Raw genomic sequence first — 19,934 nt, 5'->3', positions numbered from 1 at the left:
TCCTTCTACCCACTCACCTGCCCTTTTGCCTTAATAACCTGTACTGCTTTCTCCTCTGCTTTTATTTCCTCCAATCAAAAGCACATTGATCATTTGGATGAAGGGAACAATTATAATGCCCAAGCACCTATCCTTGCAAATTTGCATTAACTAACAGCCCAAAAATAATCCCATGTTTTGTCAGGTAACTAAATCTTCTATCCATGCTAGTATAACAACCTCAACTTCATGAGCCAGAACCTTTATCAGAGTCGGATATAGTACAGAAAGGGTCCTTCAACTCAACAAGTCAGTAACACCTATTTATACAAGTCCTACATGAATTCTTCTTTCAACAGTTTCCCTCTGTCTTGTCAACCCTTCCAGATTTCAGCACTCACTGACATCCCAGTGGCAATTTATAGTAGCACATCTTGATGAAAACAGAACACCTGGAGGAAGGAGGTCAGGGTCAAGGTATAAATTTGCACACAGCATGCAAGGTCAGGATTCTAGTACAGTGCTAGCAGCTGCACTGTCACACTCGTGTGTAATAATCTTTCATCGTGTGATCAAATGCCTTTGAAAATGCAACTTGCTCCCCTTTATTTACTTTTATAGTTATAGCCTTAAAAAATATTCAAACCCAGAAAGTGTAACCAATTAAAATGGAGTCATGAACACTGACAAACTAGACAAGCAGAGTATATGTGACAACCTACGAGGAATAATTTAACATCACTGACTTGCACAACTATCAAAAGCGGGTTAAACACCAAAGATGAAAATATACACACCATTTACACTTAAATATATACTGAAAAAATGCCTCAAAATAAATTGGATGATGGCACTATACCTTTGTTCAATTTCAGATTCATTGAAATAACAATCAGAAGTCAACTGTTCAAATTAAAAAGGATAATCTAATCTAAAATACAAAACAAAGATCTCTGTGGCAAAATCATTTTAGATTTGACATTTCTTTTTACAACTCTGAACGCTGTTGGCATCATTTTCTCACCAATGTGACTGCGAAGAGCAACCACATAGGAAAACAATACTTACTTTCTGAAAACTTCATTGCACTGTAAAAAATTGGATGCTTATACTTTAGCAAATATTGATTACATTGAATACCAAAGAAAATTTGACCATGATAAAAATTACATTAACAATTACATTTTGATATTTCTACAAAACAAACAAATATAATCATTTACACTAAAATGATGGTTTGCAAAATAGTAGCACAACCATAATGAGCAGTGGTCAGATGAAATTTACTGTTACTGAGAGAAGAAACAAAGGCCACAATGTAAGCGCACTACTATATTTGGTGTGAAACTTGTTCCAGCCAATCACTATTTCAACTCTAAATTGCAAAGCAATGTCTTTGGCATTTCATAGACAAGAGATTCTGCAGATACTGGGAATCCAGAGTAACACAAACAAAGTGCTGCAGGAACTTAGGCAAAAGATTCAAAGTACATTATCAAAACATGTATAAATTAAGCAACCTTGAGATTAGTCTGCTTACAGGCACCCACAAAACAAGAAACCTAAAAGAATCCATAGAGAAAGGAACGAGCTTCCAACTGTGTGGAACGAGCTTCCAGCAGAAGTGGTTGAGGCAGGTTCGATGTTGTCATTTAAAGTTAAATTGGATAGATATATGGACAGGAAAGGAATGGAGGGTTATGGGCTGAGTGCAGGTCGGTGGGACTAAGTGAGAGAAAGAGTTCGGCATGGACTAGAAGGGCCCATATGGCCTGTTTTCGTGCTGTAATTGTTATATAGCTATAGAAAGAGAAAAAACACATTATGCAAATAATTTAAGCAAGCAACAGCATTCCGAACCAAATAGTTCATAGACCCAAATCCCTGGAGCAGCTGGATTAGGCCCAAAAGCTGCGATCTCAGTTAATCATATAGCAGGACAAATTGCAGCGTGGTTCGCAGACGTGAAGCGCAAAGCAGTAGTTGTCTCACAGCCTCAACGGTGTGAAGAGAGGAGTGAACGTCGTGGGAGAATGAGTGAAATAGGCCCAATTCTTGCCTCCAGTCCTGACACTCTGCCTTTCCAGTCTATTTGGGCTGGTGTTTAAATCATCCAAACTCTGGCTAATACCATGCACTGGGACCCAGGCCCTTCCACCCAGTGGCACACTCCAGACCTAGGCTCCCGCCACCCATTCTCAACCGCTCCAAATTGGCTCTGCACTTAGAGCAATCAAACCTTGCACCCAGTTTAGGTGGACAGGCATCGAAACGCCTCCGCCTCCACTCCTCTCTGAATTTCTCACTCCAACTTCATCTCCTAAACTGTCTCGGACACATTACGCTCTGAATTTGTAACACACCAACACAGCTCATCCCTTGAGTCAGCTTCACCTCCACTCGCTTCTTCATTGTTTGCAGTGATCACTTACCACAATTTACCTCAAAGTGTTATTAATGAGGTTATTAGTTGTACTTCTTACCTTCCGAACTACCAGTAAGCAGTCACCCAACTTTAGTAGCACTATCTTAAACCAGAAGCAAGCATCTATGGAAAGGAATTAACAGTCGATGTTTCAGGCCAAAACCATTCATTAGGACTGGAAAGGAAGGGGGGAAGTAGCCAGAATAAAACCTTTCTTTCCACAGATGCTACCTGACTTAAGTTCCTCCAGTATGTTGTGTGTGTCTTTGGCAGTTCCCTGCTACCAAACCACTTTGCACTGACACAAGTCAGCAATATACATCCGTCAACGTCATTTATCTTACTTTAATATAGGCTTTTTTGACTAATTTGAAATCCACAATTTTGTACAAAATAGTAGATACTGGTTATCTGGGCCAGTCGTGTACACTTGCATGGCTGTTAAGGTCAATTTATACTTCTGCATCAAATTGACGCCGTGGGTATGGCGTAGCCGCGTAACCTATGCCATACCCTATGCTGTACCCTGACGCACACCTCCCCAAAAATGTAACTACGCGTCACGGCGACGCAGACCGCAACAACTGTGATTGGTCCGCTTGGCAGCATCGCATTTCCTCCTACGCTGCAATAGCTTCCCATTAGCCGACTGAAGGGCAGGGAAGGAACTCTGGCTGCAATGCTTTCCATAAAGCTTTACAGACCTCCGAAATTATGGAGGACCCTGTACTTGACACCAGTTTGTAGCTAGCTGCTACAGCCTATTGACTTCCGCCTGAAGCTAAAACTCGAATGGTGCTTGCGAGTCTCTGAGTATACTGTGCGTACAATGATGCGAAATAAATGGTTGGAAATGATGAACCAAATCGTCAAATCTACCTGCCAACATCTGAAAATATTTGAAATGCAGTTCCTCATCCATGTCTCTCAGTGGCCGGACAAGCACAGAAAATTCACCCCCCTCCAGTTTCATTTGCCATTGTTTGAAGTTTGAGTTTCGTCGTGTTGAGTTTCAACACAAAGAAACTCACAGTGGCATTGAAACCCCACCACCAACTAACATTTTGGCGGTGAATTGCAGAGCGACGCAGACACACCAATGCACAAGTATAAATGCTCACAACGGCGTAGGCTACAGCATAGGCTACTACGCAGAAGTATAAATCAGCCTTTAGACATCACACTGTGCTCAGAGAGAACAGTTTTTCTGTAGTGTCAATTGCATGTGTTTGTGTTCAAAAAGCAGTGATTTTTGCCACTGATAATTGGCAAGAAATAAGCAGTAAGAAAATTCAGAACTGCATTGCTCACTGCAGTTTCAAGCATTCAGGCTTGGAGATGCAAGAAATAGCTGGGAGTGAAAATGAAACAATTTCACTACTTCAGCAAGTTAGTAACTACAAAAAATTTGAAGATGTTGACAATCATCTTGAATGTTGCAATGAAAATTTGGAGGATACAGTCAAAAGAATTGTCTGAAGGCAGTCCATTACCTGCACTAGGTGTCTGCGCTGATTTTGTTCATTTACAGTCAATTAAAAGAACATTGCAGTGTACACTAATTGAATCCCTCTGTTGATAACTATTGGGAACTTGTAGTTTATAGTACTCTGGTATTGGTTTTGTTCTAATATGTTCTGTATTTCATTTAAATACATAATTTGTTACTCAGTTAAAATCAGTGTCTTTTTAGTACCTTTTTAACATTTCCATGAAATGGGTTAATTGGATCAAAATATACTGGTCCCAATGTGTCCCAAGTAACTGGAATCTACTGGATACAAAGAATACAGTACTTTGTGGAAAATACGAAGTTCATCAATCCTCACAAAGAGCATTGAAGTCTGCTTCACTCACTGAAATTGCATTATAGCTAACAAAAGCTTTACGGAACGTAAGTCATTGATGTAATGTTAAACTAGCTTGTAAAATGATTCATACCAATACGCAAAATCCCAAGTGAAAAGGGAACTTATTTTGTCAATGTAAACTGAATAATTGCTAACCATAAGAATAGAAGCAAAGAGCAGAATCTCAGCTGTAAATGAATAGAATGTTATTTTTCAGCAAGCTTAAATTAGACTACATTAGGTCACAAACTAGTAATTCAATAGAATGAAAAATTAACATATGCAAATTTGTGAGCATATCAAAATAAAGAGGCCAACTGGAAACAGTAGCTGTTCCTTTCTGCTGATGCTACATGACCTGCTCAATGTTTCCAGCAATTTTAGATGCCGTCTGATTAGTTGAGTATCTCCACCAATTCAGTGGCTTATTGTTTTTATGTGACAAGGACTCCAAATAGAGAATGCATTTACGCTAATGCCAGACCAGCTTTAGATAGGTATTGTATTATAACAGCAAATCTTGCCAAGTTCAACAGCTGGACAAGATTCAATTGTCAATACTGATTCAATCAAATACTGCAAGGATGGTCTAACTGTTCAATGTATTCAGAAGTTCAATCTTTGAAAATAAAATTTTCAATCTCTGAAGATAAAATTTTGGCACGTTAAGTCCACATTACACACTTAGTTTAAAGTAAGATTTGTTCCAATCAGCTCCAGAAAGGTACTGCATTTTCACTCCAGTGTCTACTTTCTTGGCAGATTCTGAGAAGAAAGGTGCAGAACTACTTACTGGTGTTATTGTCACATGCACCAAGACAGTGAAAAGCTTATCTTGCTTACTGTTCATACAGACCAAATCATTACATAGTGCATTCAGGTAGAACAAAGAAAAACAGTAACAATGCTGAATGAAGTGTAAAAGCTAGAGAAAGTACAGTGTATGTAAACAATGAAGAGCAAAATCACGAGGAAGAGTGATGTCAAAAATCCACTTTATCATTCCAGAGTCTGCTCACAGTGGGACAGAAGCTATTTCATGAGCCTGGTGTGACATGCTTCTGGGCCATTGCATCATTTGTCTGATGGGAGGGGGAGAAGAGGGATTGCCAGGGTGGGTGGGAGGTTTGATTATGCTGGCTATGAGAAGTATAAACACAGCCTCTGCAGAATCTCCTGTGTTTACCTTAGAGGATAGGCTGGTTTCCATAATGTGCTATGTTCATAACTCTCTGCAGTTTCTTGTTGTCACAAGCAGAGCAGTTGCCATACCAATCTGTTCTGCATCCAAACAGGATGATTTCTATCGGGCATCAATAAAAATTAAGGGTCAACGGGGAAATGCTAAATATTTTTAGCCTCGAGGCAGTGGAGGTCATATTTTGATTTCTTGTAAAAGTTGGGTTGCCTAATTTGAACACTGCAGACCTAGACATCAGAAGAGAGTGGGCCTTCCAGAAAATCTACGGTTTCCAGTCTGAACCTACTGGGGATTTTTTTTGGAGAAAACAGCACTACAATGAATGTCTTCACTATAAATTATAACCCAACAACTGCTCTGGGAGCTGTGTAATTACCAAGGAAGGAAATAGTATCTCTTCTCCATCTTCAAGAATTTACAAAATGACAAATGCCATTTTTCAGTTCCCTGAGTATTCCCAGCAGTTAGTTTTTATTGCCAAGTTTCACCAGCTTGCTGAAGCTCTCAATCTGCTGGTTTGCATCACCAACAGCAATCTCTAGATTTTAAATTATGGTTTATGAATTGACAGAAATATCAAAGCTGCTCTCAGATTCACAAGGTAATTATGATACATGGGGATATTTTTGCTGTGATTATTTTACAAAAACCAGGTCCGTACCGCCACTGATTGAATTACAAACAATATTACTTACATCCATTTCTTCCAATATGTTTATACACATACTGACTTAATGACACACAAGGATCATTAAATGGAACAGAAAATGTTCATTCTCAATCTGGGTGTCTCTACACCAGAAGGCTTGCATCTGCAGATTTCCTGAGCAATTTACAGTAACAGATGCAAGAAGATTCAAGAACAAAAGTGCACTTAGCCTCCGAAAACATTTTTAAAACTGAATGTCTTGTCTCAGAAATTAATTAAATGACAGACAAATGCAGATACCTTAAAATTCAGGGTGATAGAAAACAGACAGGAATTAGGTATTGCACAATGGTGAAATACATTGGGAAGATTTACATAAAAGGCTATGCCATATTTAACAGATACAGCTACTTTTGTGAAAGTTCATTTTTAAGGAAGATTTGAAATAACTTCAGGATAATTTAACTATGCAGCTGGTAAAATTGAAATCAATTAGGGTAAAAAAAAAGACTATTGGCTGTTGTCACACCAGCCTCAAAAAATGGCAATTACCTTGATATGGTTCCAGTAGCAAGTCGTCACTGCAAGAGCAACACAGAGCAGTGGCCCAGGCCTTATCATTGTCAGGTATTTCAATGACTTTCCCTCCAACATCAGAAGTGAGAATCCCCACTGCATAATAGGAAGAACCACCAACTGGATGACAATAATTGCTAGTTTTATCAACAATATCCACATCCTATAAATGGTTTTAATTGGCTTGGTTGTTCTCCTTTGATTTCAGCAACAGTTCATTTAGGGAACAGGTGAAATTGCTGAATTTCTGCACTAAATTTTAGAAAAGCTGTGAAGAATGTGGATTTCCACAAGAGATTTTTCTATTACCTGAAGTGCAGAAACTTAAAAAATGTGAATCAAGAAGAATTTTCAACAAATATTTCTGATTAGTCAATGAAACATTAATCTAAAATGAACCAAGTAATTTGCAACTAGTTACAGGAGAATCAAAATTTGCTGCAAGACTTGCCACAAACTCCACAGCCCAATGTTCCACCACAACTCAGTGCTTAACTATTTACTACAAATAAAATTCAAATAATTCATTGTTAGATATTTCCAAGTTGGTACTATGAGGAGCAAATAACAGCCATCACATTCAAACATCAGTTCCATAGTTAACCAGTAATTGAATTCATTTTGGATAACAAATTGTTATGCAGCTACAATGTAACTTCCTATATGGAAAGCATTTGCTTTCAGAAAAGTTGACAGTTAGCCTAAATATTTTATTACTGTAAAAAAAACCCAAAGGAATTGGAGAACCGAAATGCAGCTGAAATAGAGAAAAAAAAGTGGAGAATATGCAAATAAAGCAGAAAATGTTGGAAATAATCAAGAGCAGGGAGCATCTGTGAAGTTATAAGCAGAAATGTTGATTATTCTACTGTAATCGGAAATAATCAGAGGAACCAGTTCACCCGCCTTATTTCAGGCAAATTTTCTGGGCTGGGTACAATGGAGTGTTTAGAACTGCTGTGTTTGCGTGATTTTCCATCTGGCAATTTAAAAAGACAAAGTTGATTTCTCATACCGGACAACTATAGGTATCTATCTGGCAAAATTATTTAATGACCCACCCCAACACCCCCGGACATCAATGCTCCCTGGATTGTAAATATATTTTCCAAATTGTTTGTTTGGAATTGCCCATCTTTTGTTAAGGCAGGAGAGGGAAGGTACAGAAACAAAGAATGAGGGAGGGAGGGAAGGACAAAAGAATAAGACCACATGTAAGCTTTCCCAAGTCTAACAATCGGGTCCTTAGCTGTTAATCAAATGTGCCTCCGAAGTGTGGAAACCTCCTTTGGTCAAGTAGCTTTTCCTGCTCTGGGTAAGAAGTAGAAACCGATTTAACATAAAAGGTCAATGTTCTCAGGAGCTAGCTTTCAATATCACAAATTAATTAGTAACAATTCTGTCAACTTTGGCTGCACAGTTCCAGAAACATGGGCTCATTCAGGATGCCTGATTCTCTATGTGTGGAGCTGGCATGTTCCATGTCCATCCGAGTTTCCTCTCACATTCCAAAGACAGACTGACAGGTTAATGGGCTAAGTTACCACGAGTGTAGTTAGGTGTAAAGAGAATTAGTAGGGTGTTGGTGGGCACACATGGGAAATTACTGGGGGCAAATGAGGCTCTTGGGTGTGCTCAGAGCTGGCACAGGCTCAATGGCAAGAACATTTAAAAGTGTCAACTTTAGTTGTGCTTCAGTGAGTAAGGAAAGTTCTACACTAATACAAGTTCATGACAAGCTGAAATATAGAAGCACAGACAAACCACATTATGGGAAGTTAAGATTGAGTAAACAGACTGAATTGCAATTTTCCACAACCTGAGGCCACATCACCTGCATGTGTTAAGAAACACCAGCTGGAAAACTTTATAGCAAATTTTATTCCTTCTCAAAATTTGGGGTAGTAATGTGAATTTTGTAAGGACAAATTTCCATTACCTGAATGGCCATCACACAGGTGTGATGGGTTGGAGAGGGTCAGCAACTTTTAATTACGCAATGTTAACATGGCTGTGCAATTACAAAGAAAGCACAGCAGTGCCTCTTCTTCCTTAGGGGCTTGCAACGATTCAGCATGACATCTAAAATTTTGACAAACATCTATAGATACCTGGTGGAGGATATACAGACTATATATATCACAGCCTGGTATGAAAACACCATTGACCTTAAATGAAAAATCCTACAAATAGTAGAGGATACAGCCCAATCCATCACAGGTAAAGCCTTCCCCATCATTAAACACAATGCTACATGGAGCATTGTCACAGGAAAGCAGCATCCATCATCAGGGACCTCCACCATCCAGGTCATGCTCCCTTTTCCCTGGTGCTATCAGGAAGGTGGTACAGGAGCCTCAGGACTCCCACCACCAGGTTCAGGAACAGTTACTGTTCAACTTCAACCATCAGGCTTTTGAGCCAAAAGGAACAATTTCACTCAGCTCCATCACTGATGCACTCATTTTCATCTCATGCTCTCAGTATTTGTTGCTTTTCATTTTTTTTTTCTTTCTGTATTTGCACAGTTTGTTGTTTTTGCACACTGGTTGTATGCCCAGTTGGTGTGGTCTTTCACTGATTCCGTTATTATTGGATTTATTGAGTATGCCCACAAGAAATTGAACCTTAGGGATATATATGGCAGCATCCACGTACTTTGACAATAAATTTACTTTGAACTTGGATTGTATCATGATAGTAATGAAAACATATGGGATACATGAAATGGGGTTCAGTGTAATTTAGGTCTCCAAAGTGGTTCAAAAAGCACATTTTTAATCTAGACACCATTAATCAAAGTACTAATGAAATAAATTGAATGCTTCCAACCATTACAAATACTGCTCTGTAAACTGGCGCCATCAATAAAATGGGGGTCATCAATGACCAGATACCCAGCAGGATCAGCCACATAATATAGTGATTATATTTTAACAGAGAGAGTTGGCTAAAAGAAGTAAAGTCTGCACGGCTAATCCCCATGTACCCCATAGATAGTGGAAAAGCTAAGTCATATGCAGAAAGATTACAAAATTCTTACAGCAACATGCACAAGATGCCAGAGGTACTCAGCATGTCAGGCAGCACTTATGGAAATGAATAAATGGTCGACGTTTTGGGTTGAAACCCTTCTTCTGGATTAGAGGGGAAGATGTCAGAATTCAAAAAAGGTGGCGGAGGATAAAGGGGAAGGGGAAAGGGAGGGAGGATAGCAGGAAGACGATAGCTCAAGCCTGGTGGGTAGGAAAGGTAAAGGGCTGGAGATGAAGGAATCTGATAGGAGAGGAAAGTAGACCATAAGAGAAAGGGAAGGAAGGGACCCTGGGGGAGGTGATAGGTAGGTAAGCAAGGTAAGAGGCCAGAGTGGAGTAGAAGAGGAGAGGGGGAGGGACTTTTTTTTTTAAACCAGGAGAAATCGATAATCATGCCATCGGGTTGGAGGCTGTCCAGATGAATAAAAGGTGTTGCTCCTCCACCCTGAGGGTTACCTCATCGTGGCACAGGAGGCAGCCATGGACCAACATGTTGGAAAGTGAATGGGAATTTAAATTAAAATATTTGGTTACCCGGGAGTTCTACCTTTGGCAGATGGAGCGGAAGTGCTCTACAAAGTGGTCCCCCAATTTACAATGGGTTTCACCAATGTAGAGGTGACCGCATAGACACAATAAACGACCCCACCAGATTTGCAGGTGAGGTGTTGCCTCACTTGGAAGGACAGTTTGGGGCCCTGAATGGAGAGGAAGGAAGAGGGAAATGGGCAGCTGTAGCACTGTGGCCACTTGCAGGGCACCATATATGACTCCAGTGGATGAAGGCCTGCTACAGTGAGGATGTTTGCTCTAGCTAAGGAGATTGGAATCTCAATAAAGATAAATTATTTACAACTGAAATGAGGGCTGTGGAAACCTCAATTGTTTTCAAAGTAGAATCTTTAGATTTCTCGAGTCATACAGCACAGAGACAGGTCCTTTGACCCATCTACTCCGTGCCGGACTACAACTGCTGCGTCCCATTAACCTGCACCTGGGCTTTGGACCTCCAGACCCCTCCCAACCATGTACCTAGCCAAATTTCTCTCAAATGATGAAATGAAACCCAAATTCACTACTTCCACCGGCAGCTCGCTCCACATTTACACCCTCTGAGTGAAGTCCTCCCTCATGTTCCCCTTAAACATTTCACTTTTCACCCAAGATTATTTTAGATCATGGAGAAATTATGAGATATTGGGATAAGACAAGCAAATGATCTGACGTAGATCATTAATAAATTATTGTAGAGCAGAACAGTTCAAGGGGCCAACTGGTACCTTCCAACTCCTCTTAGGTTGACAAATTCATTCGTTCATCCATCGTCATCGATGAAGACCTCGACACCATTCGTCACTTTGAGACTGGATGCGGTGTGTCCGAAGATGACCGGTCAAGCCAATTCAGGCACAAAGTGTACTGGCACATGTTAGGCAGACATGTGTAGGAACTGCAGTTGTTGCGCAGGTGGCTCTGGACTTGCGCAGCTCGCTCTTGAGTTGTGCTTCAGCAATATGCCTTGCTTCGTAAGCTTGACAGCCCTTGTGGATGAGGCCGCACCAGGTAGAACGGTTTTGTGCCAGTGTTTCCCAGGCGGTCCTGTCTATGTCAAGCGACTTCAGGGAGGCCTTCAGTGTGTCTTTGAAATATTTCTTCTGCCCTCCATGCGAGCGTCTTCCAGCTTCCAGTCTTCCAGTTCCCCAAAAAGGAGCTGCTTGGATATGCGCTCGTCCGGCATGCGGATGACATGACCTGCCCATCGGGTCTGTGTTCTTATCAGCAGTGTGTGGACTGATGGTAGACTTGCTCTAGAGAGAACTTCAGAGCCTGGTACTTTGTCTTGCCATCTGATGCCTAATATTCTGCGAAGACAAGTCATGTGGAAATAGTTGAGCTGTCTTGCATGCCTTCGATACACAGTCCACGTTTCACAGGCATACAGGAGGGTAGTGAGTACCACGGCTCTTTAGACCTTCAGTTTCAAATTCACCTTCATCTTTAAGGACAAGGTAGCAGATACATGAAAACACTGCCATCTGCAGGCTCTGTTCAGGTCCCACACCATCCCAATCAAGGAACAGATCCCCATTCCAAAGGACCATCTATCCATGCACCACAAGCTGCTCATTCAAATTCTCTGCTTCCAGACCATCCCAACTGCTCTTAGGCTCCTAACTGCTCTTCACACTTTTCCACCATGCTTCCCTTTGCGTTTCAGATAGATTTCAGCCAGGGCAAAACTTGCATGTATCTGGCTAACATCAGCAGCATACATTTTAAACAAGACTCCAAACACCATTTCTCATAAATTGTTTGGAATTTCTTGCATACTGAAACAAATTCTATACTCAAACATATATACCAGCTAAAATTAACTAAAGGTTGTGAGAGTTTAATAAGATCTTTTTGAGAAATTGAGCTTTTCACAATTCATTTTTTTCTGCTCATTAACAATTTTACTCACCTTCGACTATTTTTATATGCATTACTATACTTTGATATACAATATTGATTTAAACAGCTGAAGAAAATCTTAGTTTTTAAAAAGCTACAAAATCATGGCTATTGTTTTAAAGCTACAAATAAATTGCTAGTTATAATATCAAGAATGCAACTATCTATTGACATTCTAGAGACTTCAATTGATATTCAAGTCACACAATGTGAAAAATAATAAATCAGCCAGAATTTTGAATGACTACAAATGAAAACAGTTGATTTAGGTTACTGAATCATAAAGGGCTCAGTCCAATACTTCATCCAAAAATCATCCTCAATTCAACTGAGAATAAACTACAGCTTTATTGACAAGCTGTAGAACAAGCTTTGAAAATCACATTGTGAATGTTCGTGGTTGTAAAACTATGAACTTACATGATGCAGAAAATACTGTAATAGTACAGCTTGCCAAACATACAGTAAAGAAAAAAAAGTGGATTCAAGTTATGCACTTAAAAACATCATTGCATCCCAAGTCAGTAGAACTATGCAATTCAATTTCCATTTCTTGTATTCTCTATTATTTTAATCTAATCTCTATAGGTAGTTTATTCCTACTCCATGTAAACACACCAAACCAACCCGATGAATCTCAAACTGAAACCCAAATTGCCCTTTGGAAAAGCCGGCATTTATTACACATTTCAAATTGCCCTTGAGCTGAAGGTCTACCATCTTTCTGACTGCAGCAGTCCTTCTGAAGGTGCAGTCAGAGTTCTCCAGTAGGCTTCCAGGATTTAAACAGAATGAAGGTGAAGAATTGGAGATGGTATCATTCAGCTACATTTCCTTGCTACTTACATAGCTTACAGAAAGCCTCAAAATACCAAAAAGTTCTGTTAAATGTAACCCGTCCTTAGATGGCAATCCAAACTTGGCCTGAGATAAGTTTACCCAGGACCTTGCAGTAAAGATCTCTTTTCAGAAGAGTGTTGTGGAATGAAAAAAAACAAAGGAAAAGCATGGCCTTTTCACCACTCATTGGGTCTGCTCAGCAACTTAAAGCTCTGGAACCAGAGGCCAGATACAGCAGGTATCATGTGGATACTTGGGGGAGTTAAACAACCAAGTCCGCTTTCTCATCATAATTGTTTTATTAATTTTAAAGGTGGATTGCAATTCTGATTACAATTTCATTTGAAAGAGAAGATGGCAGTGGTGGTAGGAATGATGGAGTGCGTGAGACTTCAAAGGAACATTTAGTGCCTTTTACCTCAGTTAGATGAAAAGAACTTTGGTGGTGGGAACTGTCCCAGCAACTGATGAATAGATTTCAGACTCAGCAAAAATAACAACTTGTAGCTATTTATCCACATCACTTCACTGAAGGCAAGAATTTCAGATATTATTTCTCTACTGTTCCCACTAACTCACCGAAACTTTAAAATGCTAACAATTTCTTTTGAGGAAGAAATTGACGTTACCCTCAACTTTGAGCCTAAAGCTATCATTTGCTTTACTTTTCCTTGAAAACAGTCAAGCTTATCAATTCTGCAAAGCTTAAAAAATATACTGACTTTTAAAGCTTTATAATAATGGTACAGCATCACGCCAACTTTTTTTAATACAACGCCAATCTGTTAGCTTTTCAATGGAGCTACTTTATTTTCATGTATTTTTTTGCTGAATCTGTTAATAAAAGAATAAGTTTTTAAAAACTTAATTTGCTGTTTGTCCATAATAAATCAGCCAGAACTTTGAATGATTAAAAAAAAACATTTGATTTTGGCTACTGAACCATAAAGGGCTCATATCAATACTTTTTCTGAAAATAACTAAACCACAAGTTTAGGTGATCCTCAATTCAACTCAGAACAAACTACAAATGTATTAACGAGCTTCCAAAATCACATTCAGAATTATCATGGTTGTGAAAATATAAATTTATATGATACTATAATTGTACAGCTTGCCAAACCGTGCAAAAGAAAAGGTGAATTCAAGTTATGCACCATAGTCTGTAAAACTATGCAAATCTATCCTATAAATTGTCCATTGTCTTAAGTTTCCTACCTATCAGCTTGCTTTACAGCTTCCTATCATCCTACAAATTAACTGAAGTTAATTTAATATGATCTACAAATTTCTAGCATTCCAATTTCCAGGACCTTTTATGAAGCCAAAGTGGAAAATTACACTGTCATTTCCTTCCTTGCTTGCTTCCTTCAATATTGTGACATACGCTTCACCTATCCATACTGCCATTGACTCCATTCTGCCTTCAAATTCAACCTGCCAAAGTGAATCACTTCACACTTTTCTGGGTTGAATTTCATCCACCACTTCTCAGCCCACCATTTTGTCAATGTCTTGTGGTAACCTACAACATCTACACCCTCTCCATAAAATAGGGTCCACACAACCCTCTTTTTCCTTTAAATTAGTAAGTGCCTTTGTCCCAGGATGGTAATGGCTAAGATAAGAGTACGAATGGACAACTTTAAGGTGATTAGAGGCAAGAATGGAGGGGGTTGATGAAATACTTCTCATGAGAGATAGATTGTTTTCTTTTAAACAGAGCATGGAACACGTTGCCAGAAACGGTGGCAAAGGCTGATACATTAGGGATATTTAAAGAACTCTTAGATAGACACATGGGTGAAAGAAAAATGGAGGGCTATGCAAGAGGGAAAGGTTAGATTGATGTTGGAGTAGGTTAACATTTCGGTACAACTTTGTGGGTTGAAGGGCCTGTATGGAGCTGTACTGCTCTACGCTCAAGTCAGTACTTATTGCGAATAATTTTCAAGGTAGCTAAGAAACAGGTCCAAGGTGACATGGTTTTTGGAAAACTAAACAAGGAGAAATAATGTTCTGGATGTTTAATCCAAAACCTCAATCATAAAAAAATAAATCTTCCATTTTAAACGAACGTACCAAAACTGCATCATTTAACGATCATGTTAATCTTAAAAATCCCATAAAATCTATATATCAAACATCATAAACTTGATTTACCTAAATCGAACAGGCGATAGAGGTGTTGGTGGAAACATCCCAGGTTCAAATGAATCAAAATACGTCAATGTCCACGAGAAACTACAACATGACACCCCAGCTATCAAAGCCAAAATTAACGAACTCCAAAGACCTGAATGAGATAAACATGAAATAAATTACTTAGCAACAACCAGACACCTTATGTAAACAGAGGCCACGCTAGGTATTGAGAGAAATTACCCAAAATTCCTGTCTTGATATTATGCTCGCGGCTTTCTTTTTCCAAACGCAAATCTGTAACCACAATAAGTAACAATTGTTTAAAGTAGTATCCAGTTTTCCTTAACTATTACAAAGAATTTGACTTTATAACTCAATACCTTTGAGCACAATGTACACAATTGCGAGAAGGAATGCAACAAACGTCAACATCATGATACAACACAACATGGAACAGACTCGGGCCGGCCATTTGTTCCGGGAATTGACGTGCGCCGACGACGCCAACACCCGGCTCTTCCCCAATACTGAAGCATCATCCACCTCTGTGTATGTGTAGCCCTCAAGTGCGTCGTCGTCCATCGACTCTCCCCTCAGTTTGTATGTCAGCTCATCTCCAACCTCCTCCCCGACCACTGGAGGCGGGGCGGCGAACGGCGTCCGCTTCACTAAGCGGGGCATTTGGAGCTCTCCGAACAAAACAGCAGGTGAAAGCAGTGCCCAAGCCGGTGCAAATTTTACCTTAGCAGCACTGCTGTCTGATTAACCTTAAGACACAGAGACTCCTGCTCAGCCACAACCACAACTACTCTGGCTCCATACTAAACAGCAACCGCCGCGACATCCCTCCTCAACCTAACCTACTACCCCGAGCCGTCTCTTCGTCGCAACGCCCGGGCCGACTCGTGTCCAATCAAGAGAGAGCGCTTCCTCTAATTTGGCCAATCAACGCGGAGCATTGTCGGTGGCGGGTTGGTGCTGCGTTAGGTTGCACAGCAAGTGGCGACCTTTGGCCTCTACCCTGCCGTCGCGCTGAGCCAGTTGGATCACGCGTTGCTGTTAGGCGTCGTCAGGGCCGCGCCGGAGCCGAGGCCGATCGGAGCGAGAACATGGTGAGTGCAGCGGCTCTAGCGCGCACGGCGGGGCCATTGTTAGAGCGGGACCCGGCCGGGCTTCGGCTCCCAGGCCCGCCGGAGCCCGCGAAGCCGCAATGGGGCTTCGGCTACCTTCTTCAGGGCTACGCCGAGCTGTACACCACCTGAAACACAGCCGCGTGTGGGCAGCTGGTAGTGACTGAGGAGGCCGCGTTCAAGGCCCCCACCCCCCAATTACCCGCTCGGTGTCTCCATTAATTCGATCTGCCTGACGGGTGCGGCACTAACAGATTTTAACAAGCTGATTTTGTGCATTTTGTTAATGAATGGAGCGAAATCTTGTGTGAATGTGTATGTGTGGGATGGTGGTATAATTGGAGTCGTTTTGACTTGATTGTGGCCAGATCTCTACACATTTTAAACCTTTTTCTACGTAGGATGTTACCATTGATAAACGATGTGCAGTTTGGCAACGCAGTGTGAATGCAAAAGCCCATTTTTGCTTTAGGACTCTGGGAGTACTAAAGCAAATATGTAAATCGCTCCTTTTTTGCTGTTTGACAGCAGATTATTGTACGCTGTTCAAAATGATTTGGGTTGTTGAAAGATAAAGCTAATGGCAAGTTGAAATTGATGAAAATAATTTGTATACCTGTAGTAGTAATACTATACATACACCTGTATAAAGTAATACCCTTTGTGTACATATTCTCAATTCAGACATCTTGTATTGAACTGTAAAACAACCTTGTTTATGTACTGTGAGTGAGTATGCTTCTATTATGTAGTCATATGTGCATATATCAACAGGCAACCTATCCCTCAACTATGGAATTCCACCATAAATCTCTGCTTTCTACCACTCTTTTAAATACTTGGAGACTTTTAAACCAATCTGTAACTACATTTGCCTGAATGTATACTGTTGACTAGAAGGATGACTGGGTAGTGCATACAAAATTCTTGCTGAGCTTCATAGGGTGAATGCTGGGTGACTAGATTCAAAATCCACAGTTTCAAAATAAGGAATTAACTATTCAGGATTGAGATGAGAAGAAATTTCCAAGCAGAAGCTATGAATCTTTGGAATTCTTTACTCAAGAGGGCTGTGGAGATTTATTCAGAGTATATCAGGATGTTGATTGATAGTATTCTGGATATGCAGGAAATCCAGGGATATGCAGTCAGTGCAAGAAGGCAGTTCTTAGGTGAAAGATAGGCCATAATAGGCATTATTGAATGGTATACGCTCAAAGGGTTGAATGGCCTCCCGCTGCAATTTTAAAAAAATGTTATTGCTCTCTAATGTCTCTTTTAACTCAGTGTCAGTGTTGGTTGATTGTAGTTTTGCGGCTTGTGACTGTTTCACTGTATTAAAAGGCTTATAGTTTCAGATTGTTAAAGTAATTGGTACCATTACATGTCAAATACAAATAAGCATTTCAATATTGATATACTGCCAACACTTCATAGTTCACTGAAGTGTAAGTCAGTACATATCAAATACAAAATACAAATAAATCTGTAAAGTGGATTTGTATTTTTCAATATACAATTGTACATTCAAAAAACCATTCACCTAGCTTTAGCTCGAAAATTCTCTGGGTGCAGCACCTTAGATAATTCAATCTTTTGCCTCTCCTGGATCCTGGAGTTCACTCGTTGTCAACAACTTCAAGAATTATTTTCAAATTGCAGCTTACATGTGATAAATCAGTAGTTCTTTAGTTCATTCATGGGATGAATGAGCTCATTCCATGATACGATTTCGATATAATTCTACGATTTAATTACAAAGTATTAATGACACGCTTGTAAAATTTTTGAATTTTTATGCGGGTTGATCTGCAAAGGTAACCTGTTTGTATTAAATTCCTGAATCTTAGTATACAAACTGTTTATTGAACTTCTCATGAGCCATCCTGCTTAATAAACATCTAAGCTATTTTACCAGTTTTTCATTTTTCTCCCATGGTTTTTTTGCTATCAATATGTAAGGTTTACTTTGATACTTGTGAATGTTTGGCATTGTTTTCATCTGCTTTTGGAAAAGTACATGTGTCTTTGTAAGGCTTACCCTAGTCATGTATGGAGATGGTGGATCTTTTACTTAACATTTTATTGTAAAGCATTTTTTGGTTCAAACATTTTACTCACATTAAAAGTAGGTGGATGTTTATGATTTGTTGTTTTTGAATAAAAGGGTGTATTATTTTGTTGACAATCTCTTTGAAACTCCTTTTAGTCTCTAACCTGTTGGTAATGTTCTTGGAGAGAATGCTGGTATCTGTCCTTAACATGAAAAATTCCCCCAGCTGGATATAAGTAATGAAGAGCTCCACCCCTCCTACCCTCTGCTCAATGGTGTCCTGCTGTTGAAAATCTGAACTAAGTGTTTGGCAGATTTTGTTCGTGCACAAGACAGTTGTCGAATTTTCTTTCAATTTCTTAATTGTTTTTCAAGCATTTTGCAATCTCTTGAGGTTGATTAGAATGGTTTGGGGGTGAGCCATGTTGTCTCTCTTGTATTTGTACAAATGTGTCTGAAGTTTTTGGGGTAGTGGAGGTATAATTTGTCCATCTGTGCTGATTACCCCATCCTTGACTAAGCTGTTCCACCGTGAACACGATCTGTTAAGAGTCAACATGATGCTTTCAGATCAGGTCATACATAGCACATACCTCCGCCGCACCGCTCAGGTGTGTTTCTGGGGTACAGGGGCTAGCGACCCTTGTGCCTGTTTTGTGTTCTATCGCTGAGCAGCAGTGAACCATCTGATTAGCCTATCAGAGTTCTCTTTGTGAACTAGTTGACTTGATCAGCATTTCTGATCTGGCTGTTGTTCACGATTGCGCTTGGGGAATAAAAAAAAGTTTTAGAGGGAAAATGCAGGTGTTTTTGTAGTAAGACTGTTACAATAAAATGGAAGGAAATAGTAAAATCTTTTGTTTACTTTTAGAAGTGGAATCAAATTTAGTAATTATTACTCAAGTAAAAATTACTATAGTACATTTTTTAATTTAATGCTATGAATAGTTTATAGATTTACATTCAATGTATAGTTCTTGGCAACACCATTTTGAAATTGTTTGATACAACACTGAGAAACAAAAGACAGAGAGACAAAACAAATGAAGAAAAGTTTGGAAAGTCTTGTTAAAGATTTGGGAATTAAGGAATGTCTTCATGGAAAGAACAAGTTTTAGTATGGAATTTTTTTTTCTACTTTTATCCCTCCTTTGAGCTATCATGGGACTCTGAGAAGTAAGACCAAAAAAAATTTATTTTAATTGAAGACATTATCATTTTGGAGGATGGAATCCAAGATTTGACAAAGACTTGGGGATTGAAAGTTTGAAATTGTTATATAAATATGGGTTACTGCATTGCACTGTATTATACTGTTGCTTTTATTGTTGTGACTAATGAACTTAGAAACAGGCTATGGTGTTGCATTAAGGGATGTACTACAAATCTTGGAAATCTAGAATAAAAGTAAAATATGGAAATGTCAAGTCATTTACTATTAATGCCTGATGTGGTGTATTTTTACCATTTTTTTCATTTTTATTTCCAGTATTACATCACATAACATAGGCTGTGAATATTGAAGCCATCAGTGGAAACTTGTATGCTGAATTCAATGGAAAATGTCTCTTTCCATTCATGTCCAAGTCGCTCATAT

At 39.5% G+C, this 19,934-nt stretch overlaps 2 protein-coding genes across 7 annotated transcripts in view; one reads left to right on the top strand and one right to left on the bottom strand.

Moving 5' to 3' along the window:
• Positions 1 to 16,021, bottom strand: part of arl6ip6 (ADP-ribosylation factor-like 6 interacting protein 6) — a 42,195-nt gene extending 26,174 nt beyond the window's left edge. For both annotated transcript variants that reach the window (XR_010018461.1, XM_063052266.1), the window contains exons 1-3: positions 15,535 to 16,021; positions 15,395 to 15,448; positions 15,173 to 15,305 (exon numbers count right to left, since the gene is read on the bottom strand). Coding sequence is in view for 1 of the 2 variants with exons in the window: in XM_063052266.1 (XP_062908336.1) it covers positions 15,173 to 15,305; positions 15,395 to 15,448; positions 15,535 to 15,835 (488 nt within the window). In the remaining variant the exon portion in view is untranslated. The remainder of the gene's footprint in view (positions 1 to 15,172; positions 15,306 to 15,394; positions 15,449 to 15,534) is intronic.
• Positions 16,022 to 16,132: 111 nt separating this feature from the next.
• Positions 16,133 to 19,934, top strand: part of prpf40a (PRP40 pre-mRNA processing factor 40 homolog A) — an 85,201-nt gene continuing 81,399 nt past the window's right edge. Inside the window, exon 1 of one of the 5 annotated variants that reach the window (XM_063052263.1) lies at positions 16,133 to 16,266. In XM_063052263.1, the coding sequence (XP_062908333.1) occupies positions 16,264 to 16,266 (3 nt within the window). In that variant the 5' untranslated portion in view covers positions 16,133 to 16,263. Of the gene's footprint in view, positions 16,267 to 16,505; positions 16,524 to 19,934 lie in introns of those variants that run through there. The other 4 variants (XM_063052265.1, XM_063052261.1, XM_063052264.1 and 1 more) reach the window with 4 other exon arrangements.

The sequence above is a fragment of the Mobula hypostoma genome, chromosome 6 (assembly GCF_963921235.1).
Source record: "Mobula hypostoma chromosome 6, sMobHyp1.1, whole genome shotgun sequence".
Classification (NCBI taxonomy): domain Eukaryota; kingdom Metazoa; phylum Chordata; class Chondrichthyes; order Myliobatiformes; family Myliobatidae; genus Mobula; species Mobula hypostoma.
The sequence above is the reverse complement of the archived record's forward strand: the minus strand, read 5'-3'. Positions and strand labels throughout refer to the sequence as shown.